The sequence below is a fragment of the Phascolarctos cinereus genome, unplaced genomic scaffold, assembly GCF_003287225.1.
Source record: "Phascolarctos cinereus isolate Bilbo 61053 unplaced genomic scaffold, phaCin_HiC Scaffold_4;HRSCAF=312, whole genome shotgun sequence".
Taxonomy (NCBI): Eukaryota; Metazoa; Chordata; class Mammalia; order Diprotodontia; family Phascolarctidae; genus Phascolarctos; species Phascolarctos cinereus.
In genome coordinates this window covers 530,040,407-530,060,897 of record NW_027555847.1, presented here as the reverse complement: position 1 = coordinate 530,060,897, position 20,491 = coordinate 530,040,407, and the positions used below count along the sequence as shown (strand labels likewise).

The following is a 20,491-nucleotide window of genomic DNA, read 5'->3' as shown; positions in this document are numbered from 1 at the left end:
ATTTCCTTCACACAGTGTTTGACAGATGCTTATCTACAAGTTTTTTCTTCCTTTTTAAAAACCCTGAACAGGAAAAGATACTTGAATCAATGTGGCAATATGCCTTCTACACCTGTGGCTGCTTCCAGAAATTTAGATGAGAGGATGCACTTTTGGAGTTACTATGTGAACGGTTATGAAAATATTAAAATTATGAGAATGTGTTCACATGGTACTGGAGCCATTAAGGGCAGAGAATGTATTTTACATACACTTAATCTTATTATAAATTAGCACAAAAAAAGGGTGCTTATTCATATTATCAATATACAACTAGCTTTTGTCTGTGCTACTAATGGGCAGGTAGGTTGTGAATGATAGTGAAGGTGATTACTATTATGCCACCATATTTCTTTTGAATATTTTCTTTTACATTTATTTGACACTTACAATCTAAAGAATTTATTAAGCATTTAGTATGTGCTAAGTATTGTCCTAAGTGCTGGGGAAATAAAGAAAGTCAAAATATGGCCCTTTTGCTCAAGGAGCTCATATTTTAATGAGGGACACATGTACAAACAATATATATGTTTATATGTGTGTAAATATATAAACATATATTTATTGTAAAAATTTGTATAATACATACAAATATTACTATGAATTATACACATATAGTATATAAATCTATTTTATAGATTTGTGTGCATGTATATGTATATACATGTATATATATCTATACAATATACCCATAATATACAGACACACATACGGATGTGTGTATTTACATATAGGTTGACTAAAGGTAATCCCAGATAGACTGACATTAAGGGGGATAAGGAAATGTTTTTTGCAGCAAGTGGGCTTTGAGTTGAGCATTGAAGGAAATCAGGGAAATTAGGAGGCAGAGATGATGAGGGAGAGCTTTCTAGGAGTAGAGGACAGTCAGTGAAAAGACATGGAGTCAGGAGATGGAGTATCATGTGTAAAAAATATCAAGAAAGCCAGTCACTGGATCATAGAACATGTGAGGGGGAATAAAGTACAGGAATATTGGAAGGTAGAAAGGAATTAGGATATGAAGGGCTTTAAAAATCAAACAGAAGATTTAATAGTTGATCCTGGAGGCAATAGTCAGTGAATTTTTTTTTTTGAATATGGGGTGACATGGTTAGATCTGTACTACAGGAAGATAAATATATGAAATAAATTGAAGATAGACTAGAGTAGGGAGAAATTTAAGGCAGAGGGAGCAACTATAAAGGCTACTGCTATAATTTGTGCTTGAGGAAATGAGTCTGTAACAAGGTATTGGCTGTTTGAGTGGATAGAAGGAGATATAAATGAGACATATTGTAAAGGTAGAAACAATAAGACATGGATATGTGAAATAAATGTGAGAGAAGAGTTAAGAATGACCATGAGGTTTTGGGCTTGGATGAGTAAGATAATGGTGTTGCTTCCAATAGTGGTGTTGCTTCCAATAGTAATAGGGACTTTGAAGGGGGGTGGGAATGTGGAGAGGAAGGTCTTAGGTGAGGGTAAAGGAAAAGATAATGAGTTCTCTTTTAGAGATATTGACTTTAAGATGCCTGTAGAAGTACACAATTAGAAATTGCCAAGAGACAAATTTCCAATTTTGTGATGTGAGACTGTAGCTCAGGAGAGAGGTTAGGATAGTTGATAACTGAACCCATAAGAACTGATGAGATCATCAAGGAAGATAGTATAAAGAAGGAGAATTGAAGAGGTTCCAGAACTGGAAATTTAGTTTTGTGTCCCATTTACCCTTCTCTGAGATGTAGTTGTAGATTTTTGGTTTTGACCCTTTTTCATTATCTAACTCTGCCTACCTCCTTTGGCACTTATCTACTTACTGACTTGTCTGGTCATTCCCTGATACTGCCTTGTTTCATTGTATCTCTAGCTTCTATCTGTGGTGGGTCCTCTCCACTATTACTATTTCCAGACAAGGGTTCTCTTCAACACAGTTATTTAAACACTATATTCTGGTCAGACTGACTTCATATTGACCACACTCATTACTTCATCTCTCACTTCTGTGGTCTTGTATAGACTGACCTCCACTCCCACAATGAACTCCATTCTAACCACTGCTTTTTGGAATCCTTAACTTTTTTCAATGGCAAATCCATCTTCCATCTCCTTTGGGAAGCTATTCCTGGTCTCCTTAGCTGTTAATGCTCTTTTTGTCCTCAAATTATCACGTATGTATTCATTTTTTTTTACACATTGTGTTATCCTAGTTGAATGTAGTAAACTCCTGGAAGGCAGGTATTTTTTATAATTTTTCTTTGTGACCCCAAAACTTAGTATAATGCCATACTCATGGTTCAATGGCAAGAGTATCATCTCAGCATTCAGAGAAACTAGGCTCAAATTTTGCTTTCAATACATACTATCTGAAGGACTTTGGACAAATCACTTAACCTTCCTCGAAACTGGTTACTTCATCAGTAAAGCAAGAGAATGAGACTAGACCTTTGAGATACCATTAAACTCTAGATAAATGATTTATGATAAATATAGGGATTCCTTAATAAATACAGGATTGAATTGAAGATTTGCTACTTGATATGGACTTTAGGCCATGTTGAGTGTTGAACTGATGGATCTGGAAGGGACCTTATAGGTCGTGTAATTCAATTTCTTCATTTTATAAGAGAGGAATCATGGCACAAGAGATAAACAACTGGCCTCAGAGTCAAAATTCCTAAGTTCAATTTCTTCTTCTGACATATACTACTACCTATGTGATCCTTAGCCTCCCAGTGCCTCAGGGAATACTAAGACTATGAGTTACAGAGTAGGTGTGGATCTACATTAAGAAGGGATTTTCTCACTTAAATTCCTTACAAAAATTAAATCATAGGTCCAGTTTAAAAGGTTATAGAAACAGACTCACAGAAAGATGAAGTTATTTGTCCAAGGTCACATAGGTGGTAAGTGGCAGAGCCAGGAGTTAATGGTGGCACTTGATTAAATCATGCTGCTTTTTGTGATTGAATTAATTTGGTTAATATAGTGAATAGTGGGTTGGGTCAGGAAACCTGAATTCAATCTTGACTTTGTAGCTAGTTAACCCACCTGACTTTGGGCAATTCATGGACAATTCTTAGTTGGTTCATGTGAAAAATGAGCTGACGGGTAAGTCCTGATTGAGTTTAGAGTCAAAGAGCTTGGGTTGGAATTTTGGTTCTGCTGTGCTTACTAGCTATGTGACTTTTTAGTAAACTGCTTAGCTTTTCTAGCCCAAGTTTCCAATAAAATGAGAGTACTGGATTAGATCAGAGATTCTTAACCTCTTTTTATATAATTGACCCCTTTGGCAATCTGGTAAAGCTCATGGACCCCTTCTCAGAACACTATTTTTAAATGCATAGACAAAATCAATTATGTAATAATATAAAATTTTATTTATGTAACAATATAAAATAATAAAATTGTGTTCCTTTGTATGCATAAACAAAATATTTTTAAATATTTTTAAAAAGCAAGTTTGAAGACCCAAGAATAAAAAACCCCATTCTAACCCCATATCTCACTAGATGATTGCTCAGATGCCTCCAGGTCCAAGCTTCTACCATGATGGCTTAGTATAATGACATCAAAGATGTGACACATACCATTTTGCTCCCTCTGCACTCCTGCAGCCAGCAGATCGGGTTCCCCAAGGCTTATGTCGTTCAGTCTGGTTCCTAGACACTCCATGCAAAGGTGTTTGCACCATTCCTCGGCCTCCAGCTCTGCAAATAATAAGTAATGACCATGATACACAGCTTTGCACAAAGGTATCAAGACACTATCATCAGCAGTACAAGAGATAAAGCACTGGACGTATACTCAGGATGACCTCAGTTCAAATCCTACTTGAGACACTTCATGGCTGAGTGATTCCAGAAGTCATTTGACCTCTCTAAGTCTCAGTTTCCTGAACTATAAAATAATAAAAATAATAGCCCCTACCTCACCAGGTTGTTATAAGGATCAAATGGGACAATATATGTGAAATGCTTTGCAAACTTTAAAGGGATTTATAAATGCTGGCTATTGTTGTTGTTACAAGTTCTGTGGATGAATCTGAATTGTATATTTCTATTTACAGCAAGACAACTGAAAAAATTTAAAAATGCAATCACTCTCCAGTGTCTATTTTCTAAGTTATTGTTGAGATAATTCTAAAATAATTGTCTCCAAGATATAATGATGCTTAACATTTTCCACCAGGGAAATTTTAGGCAAGACTGATTCTGTAGATCAGTCCTGAATAACCTGCAGCCCAACAAAGAATTTCCTCTTCATTTTTCATAGACCAGAAATCCTTTCTTGTGCTGCAAGAAGCCTGCGGGCCATAAGCAGCTCATGGGCCATGGGTTATGGAGGTCTGCTGTAGACAAGTTGATTATAAAAATGAATAGAACTGAAACAATTATATAATAATGCAATTTAAACATTCTTACAATTACAAAATAGTAATGAATGGTCCAACAACTCCCTGTTTAATAATCTCATATATTTTGGAGGTCTTCACACTTTTCCTGGGAATGAATGTGATGAGATATTCTGAACAGGCATTGAGATCCTATAGAAATACAAAGTTTGATGAGAATAATCACAATGAATTTAAGTTTACTGATGGCATTTGGCTCACTCATATTTCCCTTTGTTATAGGATTAGTTATGCTCAACAACTCTCCATCTAAAAGATGCATAAATGGTTAAAAGAGTAGTGAATTAGATCTTTTTTCTCCATTCTCGAGGTTTATTTGAAAAAAAAAAACACAGTTTATTTAGGCTTATAAAAACCTAACTCTGACTTCTCCAGTGATTAGATGTATGGCCTTGGACTAGTCACTACACCTCAGGTTCCTCATTTTCAAAATGGAAAAGAAAAAAAAAGCTTATGCCAAAGGTGCCAAATTCACACATAGTAACAGCATAAGCAGTGGGCTTTGGGGTCAGGAGAGAAGTAGCAGCAACAGTTACAGCAGGTTTCAGCCCAGAGATAGTAAGGGAATTGGATAAGCTTGCCAGAAAGAGATTATAGGAGACACTGAGCTGACACTCAGTGAAGGACCCTATTGCATTGCCCATCCACAGTTACAGAGAGGAGAGAAATGCTAGGACTTGCAGGTGTAGGGCACAGGGACCCTTTTCTGGGTAAAGACCAGAGCATAGAACAGGAGAGTAGAGACCATACTTCTTTCTGGATCACACCACCCTGGAATCACTGAATACTTACAAACTCCTAGAACTAACCCTGAAAACAGCAGAATGACAATAGCCTGAAGGTTGGGACAGTGACCCCTGCACTTTGCTTCAGGAACAGAGACCAACATAACATAGGGTTAAAAGTCAAGGAATAGCCTGAAAAATAATTAAACAACAACAGCAAAAACAACAACAACAACAACAACAACAACAGCAACAATAACAAAAAACCTGACCATGAAAAGTTACTATAGTGCCAAGGAAGATCAAGACACAAACTCAAAAAAAGACAACAACATTGAACATAAGCAAAACCTCAAAGAAAAATTAAAATTGGACACAAATCCAACAAGAATTCCTGGAAGAGCTAAAGAAAAAGATAAGAGTAGAGAGGAACAAATTAGGAAAAGAAATGAGAGTGATGCAAGAAAATTATGAAAAGAGAATTAACTGCTTTTTAAAAGAAGCACAAAAATACAATTCTTTTGGAATTGTCTTTGCATGCAAGTTTCCATTGTATTTCTGAGAAGAGCCAAGTGTATCAAAGTTGATCATTACACAATGTTGCTGTTACTGTGTACAATGTTCTCCTGGTTCTGCTCACTTCACTCAACATCACTTCACGTAAGTCTTTTCAGGTTTTTCTGAGATGTACCTGCTCATCATGTAGTATTCCACTACATCAATACACCACAACTTGTTCAGCCATTCCCCAATTGATGGGTATGCCCTCAATTTCCAATTCTTTGCCACCACAAAAAGTTTCTATAAATATTTTTGTACATGTGGGTCCTTTCCCCTTTTTTATGATCTTTTTGGGATACAGATCTAGTAGTGGTATTGCTGGATCAAAGGGTATGCAAGATTGAGAGACATTTACAAAAAAAGTATTAGAAAATCTGAAAGCCTTGATTAAAAAAAAAGAGCCAAGACATCATATTTCAGGAAATTTTAAAGGAAAACCACTATATCTTAGAAACAGATGGTAAAATAGGAATTAAAAGTATCCATTGATTACCTCCTGAAACTAATAAAAAAATGAAAACTCTCAGGAATTTTATAGCCAAATTCCAAAACTTCCAGGTCAAGGGAAAAATATTGCAAGCAGCCAGAAGGAAGTCGTTCAGATGCTGTGGAGCCAGAATCAAGATGACACAAGATTTAACAGCCAACATATTAAAGCAGTAGAAAGCTTAGAATATGATACTCTGGAAGGCAATAGGGCTAGGATTACAACCAAGAATTATCTACCCAACAAAACTGAGTAAAATACTTCAGGGAAAAATGGATATATAATGAAACAGAGGATTTTAAAACATTCCTGATGAAAAGACCAGAGATAAATAGAAAATCTGACATTCAAATAGAAAAACTCAAGAGCAGTATAAATGGGTAAACATGAAAAAGAAGTCATAAGGGGGTCAATAAGTTTTAAACTGTTTCCATTCTTATATGGGAAGATGATACATATAACTCCTGAAAATTTTATCACTATTACAGCAATTAGAAGGAGTCTATGTAGACAGAGGGCATAGATGTGAGTCAATTATGTTGGGATGATCTCCAAAAATATGAAGGGTTGAGAAAGAGAGAAGCACTGAAAGATGTGGGAAGGGAAAGGAAGAATGGGGAAAATTCTCTCCCATAAAAGAGGCATGAAAAGAAGATCATTTATGGTGAAGGGTTAGATGGGGAGGGGGAATGGCAAGCAAAACTTGAACCTCAATCTCACTGGAATTGGTTCAAAGAGGGAGTAACCACACACACATACATGCACTCATTTGGGTATAGGAATCTATCTTACTCAACAGGGAGGTAGGAAAGGAAAGGGATAAGGAAAAAGGAGAAAGATAAATGGGGGGCAGATTATGGGAGGCAGTGGTCAGAAGCAAAACAGATATTTGAAGAGGATCAGTATAAAAAGAAAGAGAGAAGGATAAATAGAAAAAAAAGGATGGAGGGAAATATACAGGTAGTAGTCATAACTGTGAGTGTGAATGGGAAGAACTTACTCATAAAACAGAAGAAGATAGTAGAACGGATTAGTAAACAGAATCCAACCACATATTGTTTATAAGAAACATACTTTATCACCACTATTATTCCATATTGTATTAGAAATGCTAGCTATAGTGATAAGAGAAGAGAATGAAATTGAAGGAATAAAATTATATAATGAGGAAAGGATTCCATAATTCTTTGCAGATGATATGATGGCACATCATAGAGAACCAACTAATAAAGTAGTTGAAACAATTAACAACTTTCACAAAGTTGCAGGATATAAAATAAACCCACATAAATCATCACCATTTCTATATATTACCAACAAAGTGCAGCAGGAAGAGATAGAAAGAGTAATGAAATTTAAACAACTGTAGACAATATCAAATACTTGGGAGTCTAGTGCCAAGGCAAACCCAGGAACTATATGAACACATTTACAAAATACTTTTCAGACAAATACAGATATATCTAAATAACTAGAGAAATATTAATTATTTATGAATAGGCTGAGCTAATATAATAAAAATGACAATTCTACCTAAATGAATTTACTTATTCAGTACCACACTGATCAAGTTACCAAAGATATATTTTACAGAACTAGAAAAATTTTTTTAAATCATCTAGAAGAACAAAACATCAAGAATATGAAGGGAATCAATAAAAAAATGTGAAGGAAGGTGGCCTTGTAACACCAGATTTCAAACTATATTGCAAAATGGTAATCATAAAATATATTTGGTACTGCATAAGAAATAGAGTAGATCAGTGGAACTGAGTAAATATGCAGTACACAGTAGTAAATAACCACATTAATCTATTGTTTTGTAAACCTATAGATTCAAGTTTGGGAGACAAGAACTCATTATTTGACAAGAATTGTTAGAAAAAGTGGAAAACTATTTGTCAGAAACCAGGTAGAGACCAACATCTTACATTGTATAGTAAGATAAGGTCAAAATGAGCACAAAATTTATATATAAATGGTTAATAACATAAGTAAGTTATTGGAGCATGGAATATTTTTCCTGTTATTCTGTGGATAAGAGAATTATAACCAAACAAGATATAGAAGTTCACAAGAATTAAAACAGATAATTTTGGTAACAATAAGTTAAAAAGGTTTTGCAGAAACAATACCAATACAGCTAAAATTAGAAGGAAAGTAGGAAACTGGGAAAAGTTTTTCCAGAACAAGTTTCTCTGTTAAAGGTCTCTTTTTTCAAATATATAGGCAACTGAATAAAATTTATTAAAAAAGAGCCATTGCCCAATTGATAAATGTTTAAAAGTTATGAACAGGAAGCTTTCAAAATAAATCTAAGCTATCTATGGTTATATCAAAAAGTGTTCTAGATCACTATAAATTAGGGAGAAGCAAGTTAAAACAACTCTGAGGTACTACCTTATTAGGTTGCCTATTGTGATAGGAAAGAAAAAGGACACATTTGTGGAGGGATGTACAAAAAATAAGGGTACTAATGCACTGTTGGTGGTGTTGTAAATTGGATCAACCATTCTGGAGAACAATGTGAAACTATGCTCAAAGGTTATCAAACTGTGTGTACCCCTTCTCCTGGCAATACCACTACTTGATCTGTATCCTAAAGAGATCAAAGAAAAAGGAAAAGGACCTATTTATACAAAAATATTTGAAGCAGATCTTTTTGTGGTGGCAAAGAATTGAGAGGATACCAATCAATTGGGAAGTGGCTGAACAAGTTGTGTTATAGAATTTTGATGGAATGCTGTTATGCTATAAGAAATGACAAGCAGGATGTTTTCAGAAAAACTTAGGAAGACTTATATGAACTGGTGTAAAGTAAGTGAGCAGAACCAGGAGAATATTTTACAGAGTGAAAACAATATTGTAATGATGATCAACCATGACAGACTTGGCTACTCTCATCGATATAATGATCTAAAACAGTTCTGAAAACTCATGGTGAAAAATGTTATCCACCTCCAGATACAGAACTGATGTACTCTGAGTACAGATTTAAGTATTTTTTAAATTTTTTTAAAAACATGGTTATTATGGAAATATATTTTACATGATTTCACTTATAAGTGATATTATATTATTTGCCTTCTCAATGGCTGGGTGAATGATCTCAGGGAGGGAGAAGATCAAGAATTACATTTTTTTTAAAAGAATGCTTAAAATAAATAATAAATTTATTTTTTAAAAAAAGATTTTACATGTTATAGGTGAGGTAACTGACATGAGGAGCAAGTTTCCATACTGGGAACTGTCCAGACTACCCTTTCTTGTTAAATGTGAAAACCTTAAAATTATCTATATCTCTGAGGATTCACTGTATCACCAGAGATGTTCTAACGAATTCATCAATAACAGGGGAATTCTAATAAGTGCTGGATGGGACATCAAAACAGTTTTTTTCTGTAAAATAAATTCTCCTTATTTAGCCAGTTAACAAAAATTACTATTCTTGCACTTAATGTTCTAAGATTCTTAAGATTTAATGACCTCTGAGCTGCTTCCTATCCCTAAAGTTATGATTTCATCAATGATGTAGTCCTTAGTTTATAGTCTGAACATTGTTTTATATATCTGGTCAAAGATCAGAGATGTTTGCATAATGTAACATATCTATTGGCAAACAAACAATCAAAGCAACATTTAAGAAATTTGGAGAAGAAAAAGAATTAAAGACAAATGTAGAAGTTGGTTCCACAACAAACCAGAACTAGAACCAAAACCAAAACCTCAAACCAAAACTATAACCCAAACCCAATACCATAAATTTAGGAAGCAATGAGGGTTTATTGAGTTCACCAGCAATGATCTCCCTTGACACAGACTGCATGCCTCCCTGAGAACTCCCCAAGGAACAAAAGAACAAAGCTCATATAGGTTTCAATTTTGGCAGGAAGTGAATTGAGTATGGGTGAGGTTTGATTGGATAAATCAGACAGTCTCATCCTTTTAAATCTAGAGATTCGGAATTGTCATCAACTGGTAAATCATTCATGGAATATGACTCAGTGCCAGAATCATGCATGTTGAAGATGGAAAGGATCTTAATCAGTCAGTCAATCAACCAACAAGCATTTATCAAGCACCTAATGGTGATCATCTACTTTGCCCTTCTAATTTTTACAGATGTTGAAAATAAAACCAGATAGATGAAATGACTTGTCCCAGGTATTTTCCAAAACATTAGGCCAAACAATCTCTGTTGGTCTTATGAATATTTAGCAATTTATCCTCATTTCTGTCACTGAATTCTCTTCTAACTACTCAAAGAGTATAGCAAACACTCAATTTTCCCCTCTAGGCAAATGTCTACTAAACCAGCAAAAAATGGTGGGGGGAAAGGGAGAAAGGTGGACCCAAAGAGGTGTGCTGGCAAAGAAGCTTCTTTTGTGTTCCCCAGCATACCTCAAGAACAGTTCTGTTCTTATCCCAAAGAGCTGTCAAGAAATTTATAGTATAGAAAAATACATTTTCTTATTATTTTTGGTGTATGTGTGTGTACACGTGTGTGTGTATTGGTTGGCCTTACAAAGAATACATTTTGTCTCTCATCACATACATCATTGCTTTCGGATGGAGTTACCCATGATGGAACACACATGGGCTCACAATATCACAAATTTAGAGCTAGAAGGAATGTTAGAAGTCAACTAGTCTAATCCCCTCATTTCACATAAAGGGAAGTTAGGCCCAGAGAATTAAGTGACTAGCACAATGTCACACAGGTAATAAATGGCATAGCCAGAATTTAAATTCAGAGCCTATTAATTTTATCACTATAACATCTCTTGTAAATGTTCTTTTCTCTTCTTTGAAACTTCTACTACTCCGGTGCATCATTACACCTCATCACCTCATTATAGGACTATTTTGCCATAGATTGCTGGTAGGTCTTCCTACCTCAAGTCTTTCCCTACTTCATTCCATCCTCTACACAGATACTGAAGTGATCCTCCACAGGTCAAGAATATCAAGGGAATCAATAAAAAAATGTGAAGGAAGGTGGCCTTGTAACACCAGATTTCAAACTATATTGCAAAGTAGTAATCATAAAATATATTGGTACTGGATAAGAAATAGAGTAGATCAGTGGAATTGAGTAAATATGCAGTACACAGTAGTAAATAACCACATTAATCTATTGTTTTGTAAACCTATAGATTCAAGTTTGGGAGACAACCTCACATCACTTAATAAAGTGGTTCTTTATTACCTCCAAGATCAAATATAAAATCCTCTATCCTTTATAATCTGGGCCCCCTTCTGCCTTTCGAATCTTCTTATACTCTACTCACTCCCATGTACTCTATGATCTAGTGACATTATTTTTCTTGCTGTTCTTTCCATAACACATTCTATTTCCCAACTCAGTGTTTTTCCTGGATATCTGGAATGCTTTTGGTCCTTGTCTCTGCCTTCTGGCATCTCTAGTTTCCTTCGAGTCTAAACTAAAATCCCACCTTCTTCAAGAAGCCTTTTCCTGCCATTGTGGAGGCAGGGAGGGGTAATGTTAGTACTTTCCCTTTGAAAGTGCATACAATTTACTCAGTACAGTATATATCTTGTACATTCATAATTGTTTACATGTTGTCTCCCTTGTTATAGTGTGAGATCCTCAAAGGCAGAGACCATGGTTTTTACCTTCTTTCTGTGCTCAGAGTTGAGTATCGTGCTTGGCACAAAATAAGTGCTTAATAAATGTTTGCTGATTAACATGAATCTAAGCTCAGTGCTATTCAAAGCCATTGCTCCCTAGACTAGTTCTCCACCTCTCTCCCAGTGACCTTCTCTCATTGGCGATACCTTTACCCTTACTCCCTTCTATGATTACTGACTTCCTCTCCCAGAACGTATATTTGAAGAAGTGACAGTATCAGCCATAGTCACTCCAAAGTTGGCTCAGTCCCTGACTCCCCAGACTACTTCCCATTCTCTCCAATCCTTTAGCTTTCTTTTTTTTAAATTTAAATTTTTATTTTGTTTTAAAAATTTTTTTAAATTTATTTTGATTTATTAACAATCACTTCCATATGCTTTTGAGTTGAAAATTTTTCTCTTTAGCTTCCTTTTATTCTTGGTCTTCTGCTACTTGAATGTAAGATCTTGAGGAGAGGGATTGCTTTTCTTTTTGTTTGTATTTGTATTTACAGTGCTTAGCAAAGTGCTTGGCACATAAATAGCATATAAGAAATGTTTTGTATATTCATCTTTCCAATGTTGCACCCTACCTGCTATTCTGGCCTGCATAACTTTGCTATGTTTTCTTTTCTTTTCTTTTTTTTTTTTTTACTCTGAGTCATACTCATCACTCAGGAATGTTTCTCATTTAGTTTCCCCCACTCTCATTTCCTCCTGCTCTATCATCTTTCCTATTTATTACCAGTTCTCTATAATCCTAGCCCAATATCCCTCTCAACAGACCTCTGCCTCAGTAGGCAAGAACTTTTGATTTCCCACTTGGCTGCTTTGGACTTCTCCATCACTCCCTTTCTCTTCCACCTCCCCTACTCTCCCTGCCAGTTGCCTCCCTTTCCCCCCAGTCCCTTTTCAACTTCCTTTTGTGTGCAGTCTTTCTCCATTAGATTACAAACTCCTTGAAGTCAGGGACTATCTTTCTCTTTCATACTTCTAGCCTAAGATGTTGGCGTAATGACTAGCACATAGTAAGTGCTTAGCAAATGCTTATTGACATAATTTACTTACCTTTATATGTGTATATTTTAACATGTGTATATTTTAACATTTTAAAATGTGCATGTCTTAAAATACATGTGCTGCCTTTAATTCTTTATGAAAGATGTAAATCAACAGAGAAATAAATTTAAAAGTAGCAGTTGTGCTATGGATGGACATTGGGACTTGTAGGACAGGCAGCTAATTAATTTGGCTCATTAGGTACCACTGACTTGGATATACTTGCAGCATATTTTTGGCTGAAATAACTTAAACTATTGACTGATCAGCTGGCAGGTAACAAGAAACTTTGTCTTCCACAGTACACCTCAGTGAACTTCAGCCAGAATGTGGAGGAGTTTATCCAGGGACTTACCGCCCAGAAAGCATAAGGGACAATTGCTCTTTCTGTACATATATGGATAAATTTTTGTTTTTTCTACTTATCACAATTCTAGACTTTTTTTTTTCTTCAGTATTTTTGGACCTCTTTTAGCAAGCTGTTCACTTGTTTTTCATGATTTTCTTGCATCACTCTCATTTCTCTTCCCAGTTTTCCTGTACATCTTTTACTTGCTTCTCAAAATCCTTTTTGAGCTTTTCCATGGACTGGGACCAATTCATATTTTTCTTGGAGGCTTTGGATGTAGGAGCTTTGACACTATTGTCTTCTTCTGGTTGTATGTTTCAATCTTCTTTGTCACCAAAGAAAGATCCTATGGTCTGATTTTTTTTTTTGTGAGGTTTGCTCATGATCCCAGCCAATTATTTGAGCTATAAACTCTTTGTTAAGGTAGGGGTCTGCTTCCAGTGTGGAGAATGTACTGTTCTAAGCTTTGGGGATTTTGTGCAGATGTTTTCAGAGATACTTCTAGAGACCTGTAGATTTTCAGTTCTTCCAAGGTGGTACCATCAAGGGCGAGGTGTTTACTCCTTTCCTGTCCTGTGCTCTGCTCTATGAGTGATCACAAGCACTCTTTTCTGTCTTGGAACTGTGAGGAGGATTTATTCTGCATCACCACTACAAGGTCCACCATGCCAGCACTCCTCCTCACCCCAGGACCAACACCCAGAACTGCGACCCGGTTCCAAGCATGAGCAAAGCAAGAGAATCCTGCACCAGCAAAGAGATCCCTGAAATACTCCTATAATCAGCCACTTGATTTCTTCTCAGTATGTGGGTGAGAAGCTCTGGAAGCAGCTGCTGCCCCAGGGCTGTGTAGGGCTGGAGCTGGGACTGAGCTTCTCTCTCACCACAGTCATAGACTTTTCCTAATGACCTTCTAAGTTGTCTCTGACATTTGTGGGATGACAAGTCTGGAAACTGCCACGGCTGTCTGTGATTCAGTCCTCTGAGGCCTGCTCCAGGTTTGCTGAGGCCTGTTTTGCCTGTGTACTCATGTCAAAATGTGTTTCTCTCTCTGCCCAGCGTGATATACCTTTCTGAACAACCATCCAGGTTGTCTTGGGCTGGAAATTTGTTTCACTCTGTCTTTTTGTGGGTTCTTCTGCTTTAGAATTAGTCATTTTTTACAGGTATTTGTAGGGGTTTGGGCCATAATTCTAGACTTGAACTATATAAAATGGATTATTTTCTCTCCTTATGTAACTCTTCAAAGGAGATAATTTCAACTTTTTGTCTTCCCTTTTAAAATCCATATGAAAGGTCTCTGAAATGTTCTTTTGAATTAAGGAATATGGACTTTATAAATGATCAATCCATATCAAACCTGTGTGTTCATTTCTTTCTTCAAGTAGACATGCTGCCTTGCCATCAGAAATGGGCTTCATCATTAAGTGGATAAGGTATATTTGACATTGATATTTCATTTTTGTCAAAGACATGGACTACTTTTGGAAGAAAGGGGAAGAGATCTACTTGTAGAAATCCACAAACCCAGAGACCATACTTTCTGAACTAAAAATCAAGACATACGGTCTGACAAAGGATATTCTGTTTGAAAAGCTTTGTTAAAATACACTTTCTTTTAAAATTGGGATGCATGTTTTCTGAGATCATTAACTATTCATAAAAGAGGTACATATAACAGTTTTGTATGATTCTGAGCATCAATGGTACTTTTCTCAAAGGATGTAGATATGTTTAATTAAAGGAGCTATCTCACCATTACCCCTGCATCTTAAATGTATGTGCCTTTGTAAATATGAATTTGTGGTTCAAATACACTAGGAGTCAGAGAAAGTGATAAAGTCTGTTTGAGTTTTCCTTCTCGGCAAAGTGGAAAACAATCATTTCCAGCCACATGGGCACTCCTGTAATAACTATCCAGTTCCACATGTCTCATTGCTGCCCTAAGGGAGCCATCTGTTTCTCCCACTGTGGACATGTCAGGCCTACAGAGACAAACTCTACAACAGAGGCTTAACATAAATAAAATATGATAGAATGAAATATGTGATTGTCTTCTGACCAGTATATAGAGTTATAAAAGCTTTTCTAACATTGCGTAGAGACCAAAGTAATGTTTTTAATAGAAAGAAAAATTAAGGAACATAGACATTTAAATGTTACATATGCAGAAATATTTCCTTGGTAAGAATTTTATGAGGTTAATTTTTCATTGCAATTCTTTAATGTGCTGACTTTTAGCACTCACAAGTTAAAACATCATGTCATTTAATTAACATTTGCTAAAATAAAATATATACTTAAATCTTTCCAATACAGATAGGAGAGAGAGAGAGAGAGAGAGAGAGAGAGAGAGAGAGAGAGAGAGAAGAGAGAGAGAGAGAGAGAGAGAGAGAGAGAATATTCTATCCAGGAAAACCCTTGTGTTTGCTAAGCCAAGCCATACATGTATTTCCTACAATTAACAAGATGAATTCCAAAAGCCATTGAAGTCATTGTAAATTAGTTATTGAAATATCAACATATGTCCTAATAGAAAATGAAAGGTCCACAAATAGGCCACAAAAGTTAACCTAATAAATAAGACAACTGAAATCAATTTATATTTAATTTTTGAGTTGACATCCTTTCAGTTCTCCTGCAATTTGTTGAATACTTTCACCCTTTGTCTCTTCTTCCTCCAATGCTTTGTTGTATTCTTGGAACCAAATCAATGTTTGTCAATTGTTTTTTTATGGGAAAATGTACTACATGAAATTTGTTAAGAGGGGGATATAGGACCCACAGAATGCTTGTATCCCTTGCTGAAGGTTTGGTTGACACTGATCATTCTGTTCATGATAAGAAGGGATACAGAAGGACTGAGAAAGTTTTAGATAGCTTACATTTTAGGCATGTTGATAACTGACTGCTTAGTAGATAGCCTGAAGAGATTGTATCAATGAAATGAATATTTTCTTTCTTGGGGCTCAGGAGGAACTCTTTTTGCACTTGCCATGGTCTGGGTTAGTAATTCACATTTATAGATATTGATAAATCAAGTTTTTGTAAGTTGAGGTATATATGAATGGATAGGAAGTAGAACAAATAAAGATATGAATAGCAATCAAAACAGATGGCATTAGTGTGAGAAAACCCTTCTTGTTCAATAAATTCCAATGGCTCCCTATTATGTCTAGGACAAAATATAAATGCCACCATTTGACATGTACACACAAACACATATATCTATATACACACACATACATATATACATATATATACATATATACAGATATATACATATATACATATATATACATATATACATATATATACATATATATACATATATACATATATATACATATACACATTCACATATATAGATATGTATACATATATAATCATACAAACATATTATATACATACATACATATTCATAAATTTTCATCTTGTATTAGCAATGACCATAATGAATGAGTATGGGCAATCTCTTTTGGAGGGAGGGTTACAAACTTTTTATTTCATCTGTTGGGGGAAATTTCCAGTATAACAACTTACATTGATGCAGTTCGTCCACTCCCCTATAACTTATTACATTCTTGGAAGCTCACTGGGGCCACTGAGAAGTTAAGTGATTAGAGTCCAGAAATGGAGAACCTAGGGCCTCAAGGCCACATGTGGCCTTTTAGGTTCTCAAGTGCAGCTTTTTTGACTGAATCCAAACTTTACAGAACAAATCACCTTAATAAAAGAATTTGTTCTGTAAAACTTGGACTCAGTTAAAAGGCTACATCCAAGGACCTAGAAGGCCACATGTGGCATCAAGGCTACAGATTCCCCACACCTGGATCAGACCATGGTCACATACTGACTATATGCCAGAAGCTGGACTTGAATCTAGGTCCTGCATTTCAGAAAGATAAAACAAAATTTCTTTTTTATTTGTTTTAGAATCTTCTTTTTCAGTTTTGTTTGCTATTTCCCAGTCTCTGGACATGAAAATTTAGTGAACAAGTCTGTGATTACTCTCTCCACATTTTTCATGACATTGAAGAATATTATGTAAACTCCCTGTCTTAATGTTTTAGTTTTTCTCGTGATTTATTTGAACAAATCTTATCTTAAAGAACACTCATTTAATATATAGCTGAAATAGGATTTTTTCCTAGCTTCATTCTGATACAGCACCCAAAATTATTGCTTTTGTTTTTCATTCATTCTTTTAAAAAGTATAGAAATCTATGTCCTTCTTAGTTCCTGTTTAGACAAGCTATATATATCTAATTCTTTTTAATACTTTTTTGCATAGACTACTCAATTTGTTTCTTTGGTTATTTGTCTTGTTTTTCTGTGACTTATCTTTTACCTTTCCATATTTTTCCAGAATCAAGTAGCTCAGAGATGAATTCAAACTTCTTTAGATCCATGACATTTTGTTTTCTTTTTTTGCCCATACTATGTAATGTCTTCCCTCACAGTCCCATCCAATTTCTATCTTATTCCTCAAATGCTCAATTATTCATTATCTTCTTGTTGTAATAAAGTTATGATAGTGTTCCAATTACATTTACTATGGTTGTCTTTCCGTAACAGACACATATTTCCAATAACTGACCACTTCTCATGAGTTACAGATTGCATTCAAGCCTAGAAGTTTTAGACAAGAAAATACACCATTTTTTGTTATAGAGAACACAATGGATATCTAATTATTAGAAGAAGAATCAGGTGAATAAAAGAAAAAAGTATCTAGAGAATAATGAAAGGTAACTAAAAGTCATTATGGTAAGGGCATAAGAATAAGAGATAATGAAGAAAAAAATAATAAGTAGCAGGGAAAAACAAGGGCAAAAATTTATCATGGAGAAATATTAGAAACATTTCCATGAAAATAGGTGCAAAAGATGGATGCCTACTTTCACCATTTTTATGTGACATATTTTTGAAATTTCTATTAACATTGAAAATGATGAGATCAAAATGTCATTATTTGCAGGTGGCATATAACAATGCATATCAAAATCCAAGCAAGTCAGCCAAAAAATTAATAGAGAAAATAAATAAGTTCATCAAGTTCAGGATATACAAAATTAACCAACAAAACATCTGGATATTATTATCTCATTGGAAAAATAATGACTTGGAAAGTGGATTGAGAGATAATTTTTAAGAGTTATTGGGCTTTTTGAAAGTCATGATCAAAGAAAGAGGCTAGATATAATATTTCAAGAAATTGTGAAAGAAAATGGCCCCAATATCCTAGAATCAGAGTGTAAAATAGAAATCGAAAAGAAACCATTGATCTCCTCTGAAAGAGATCCAGAAATGAAAACTCCCAGGAATATTGTAGTCGAATTCCAGAGCTCCCAGGTCAAAGAGAAAATACTACAAGCAGGCAGAAATAAAACATTCAAATATCATGAAGCTATAGTCAAGATTGCATAAAATTTATTAGCTACCACCTTAAAGGAATGAGTGACTTAGAATATGATAATTTGAAAGGAAAGGGAGATAGCTAAGATTAATCTATTTAGCAAAACTGAATATAATGCTTCGGGGGGGGAAATGGATAAAACTGAACACAAAATTTTACTTTCAAATACAAGACTCAAGATAAGTATAAAATGTAAACATGAAAATGAAATCATAAGGGACACAATAAGGTCAAAATGTTTATGTTCCTATAAGTGAAGATGATACAGGTAACTCCTAAGAACTTTATCACTATTAGGGCAATAAGGAGTAGTCAATATAGAATGAGGGTACAGTTGTGAGTTGATTATGTTGGAATGATCTCAAAAAATGGAGAAATGAGAAAGATAGATGCATTAGGAAAAGAGGGAACAGAATGGAAGAATGAAGAAAATAATCTTACATAAAATAGGCTTTCAGGGAAGGGTTTTTACAGTGGAGGGGGAAATGGGGGTGGGAAAACAGGCAATGCTTGAACCTCACTCTCACTTGAACTGGTTCAAAGAGGAAAAAATATATGTAGGCACTCAGTTGGGTATAGGAATCTATTCTACCTAAAAGGAAGTAGGTGGGGAAGGGGAAAATGGAGACTGATGAAAAGGAGAGTGGATTAAGGGAAGTAGTGGTCAGAAGCAAAGCAGACTTTTGAGGAGGGGCAGGACGAAAAGAAAATAGGACAGAGGGAAATGCAGTCAGTAATAATAACTATGAAAGTGAATGGGATGAATTCACTCATAAAACTGAAGTGGATAGCAGAATGGATTAGATCAGTATCCAACAATAAGTTGGTTACAATAAAAATGAAACAGATGCACAAGGAATTAAAGGGCTAGATCAGAATCTATATACTTCAGCTGCAGTAAAAAAGACAGGGTTAGCTATCATGATATCAGACAAAGCTAAAGCAAAAACAGGCCTAATTAAAAGAGATAAGCAGGAACACTACATATTGCTAAAAAGTACCATAGAAAATGAAGTAATATCAATACTTAACATATATACACTCAATGGCAGAACATTAAAATTCTTAAGGGAAAAATAAAATAGGTTACAGGAGGAAATAGATTTTAAAACTATACAGTACTAGTGGTGGCCCTCTACTTTTCTCTCTCAGAGCTAGAGAAATCTAACCATATAATAAATAAGCAAGAAGTTAAAGAGATGAGTAGAATTTTGGAAAAGGTAAATAGATCTCTGTAGAAAACTGATGGGAATAGTGAGGAGCACACCTTTTTCTTAGCTGAAAGTGGCACTTTCATAGAACTTGACCATGCATTAGAGCAAAAAAACCTCACAAACAAATGCAGAAAAGTTGAAATAGTAAATATACCCTTTTCAGACCATAATGCAATAAAAATTACATTCAATAAAAGGCCATGGAAGCAAACAATAAAATTAATTAGAAATTAAATAATCTAAATCTAAAGAATGAGTGGGCCAAAAAACGAAACATAGAAATAATCAACGATTTCATTAAAGATAATGTCAGTAATGAGAAAACATATCAAAACTGTGGAATGCCATTAAAGTAGTACTTGAGGGAAGGCCTGAATGCATATATTAATGAATTGGGCATGCAATTAAAAAAAACAGATGTTTAATATTGAAATGAAATTGATTATATAATTTGCAGCCAAAGGTGGAGAACCTCTCTATAGCCAGTTGAAACAAGACCTGGAGCTGACTATGGCTTAGATAATGAGTTTCTTTTTGCAGAATTTAGACTTAATTTGAAGAAAGTAGATAAGACTATCAGACCATATAGGCATGAC

At 35.0% G+C, this 20,491-nt stretch overlaps 1 protein-coding gene across 1 annotated transcript in view; it reads right to left on the bottom strand.

Annotated features, from left to right (window-relative positions):
• DOK6 (docking protein 6) overlaps positions 1–20,491 on the bottom strand; it is a 656,109-nt gene that overhangs the window by 270,691 nt on the left and 364,927 nt on the right. The window contains exon 4 of the mRNA XM_020985625.2: positions 3,627–3,746. Within this exon, the coding sequence (XP_020841284.1) occupies positions 3,627–3,746 (120 nt within the window). The remainder of the gene's footprint in view (positions 1–3,626; positions 3,747–20,491) is intronic.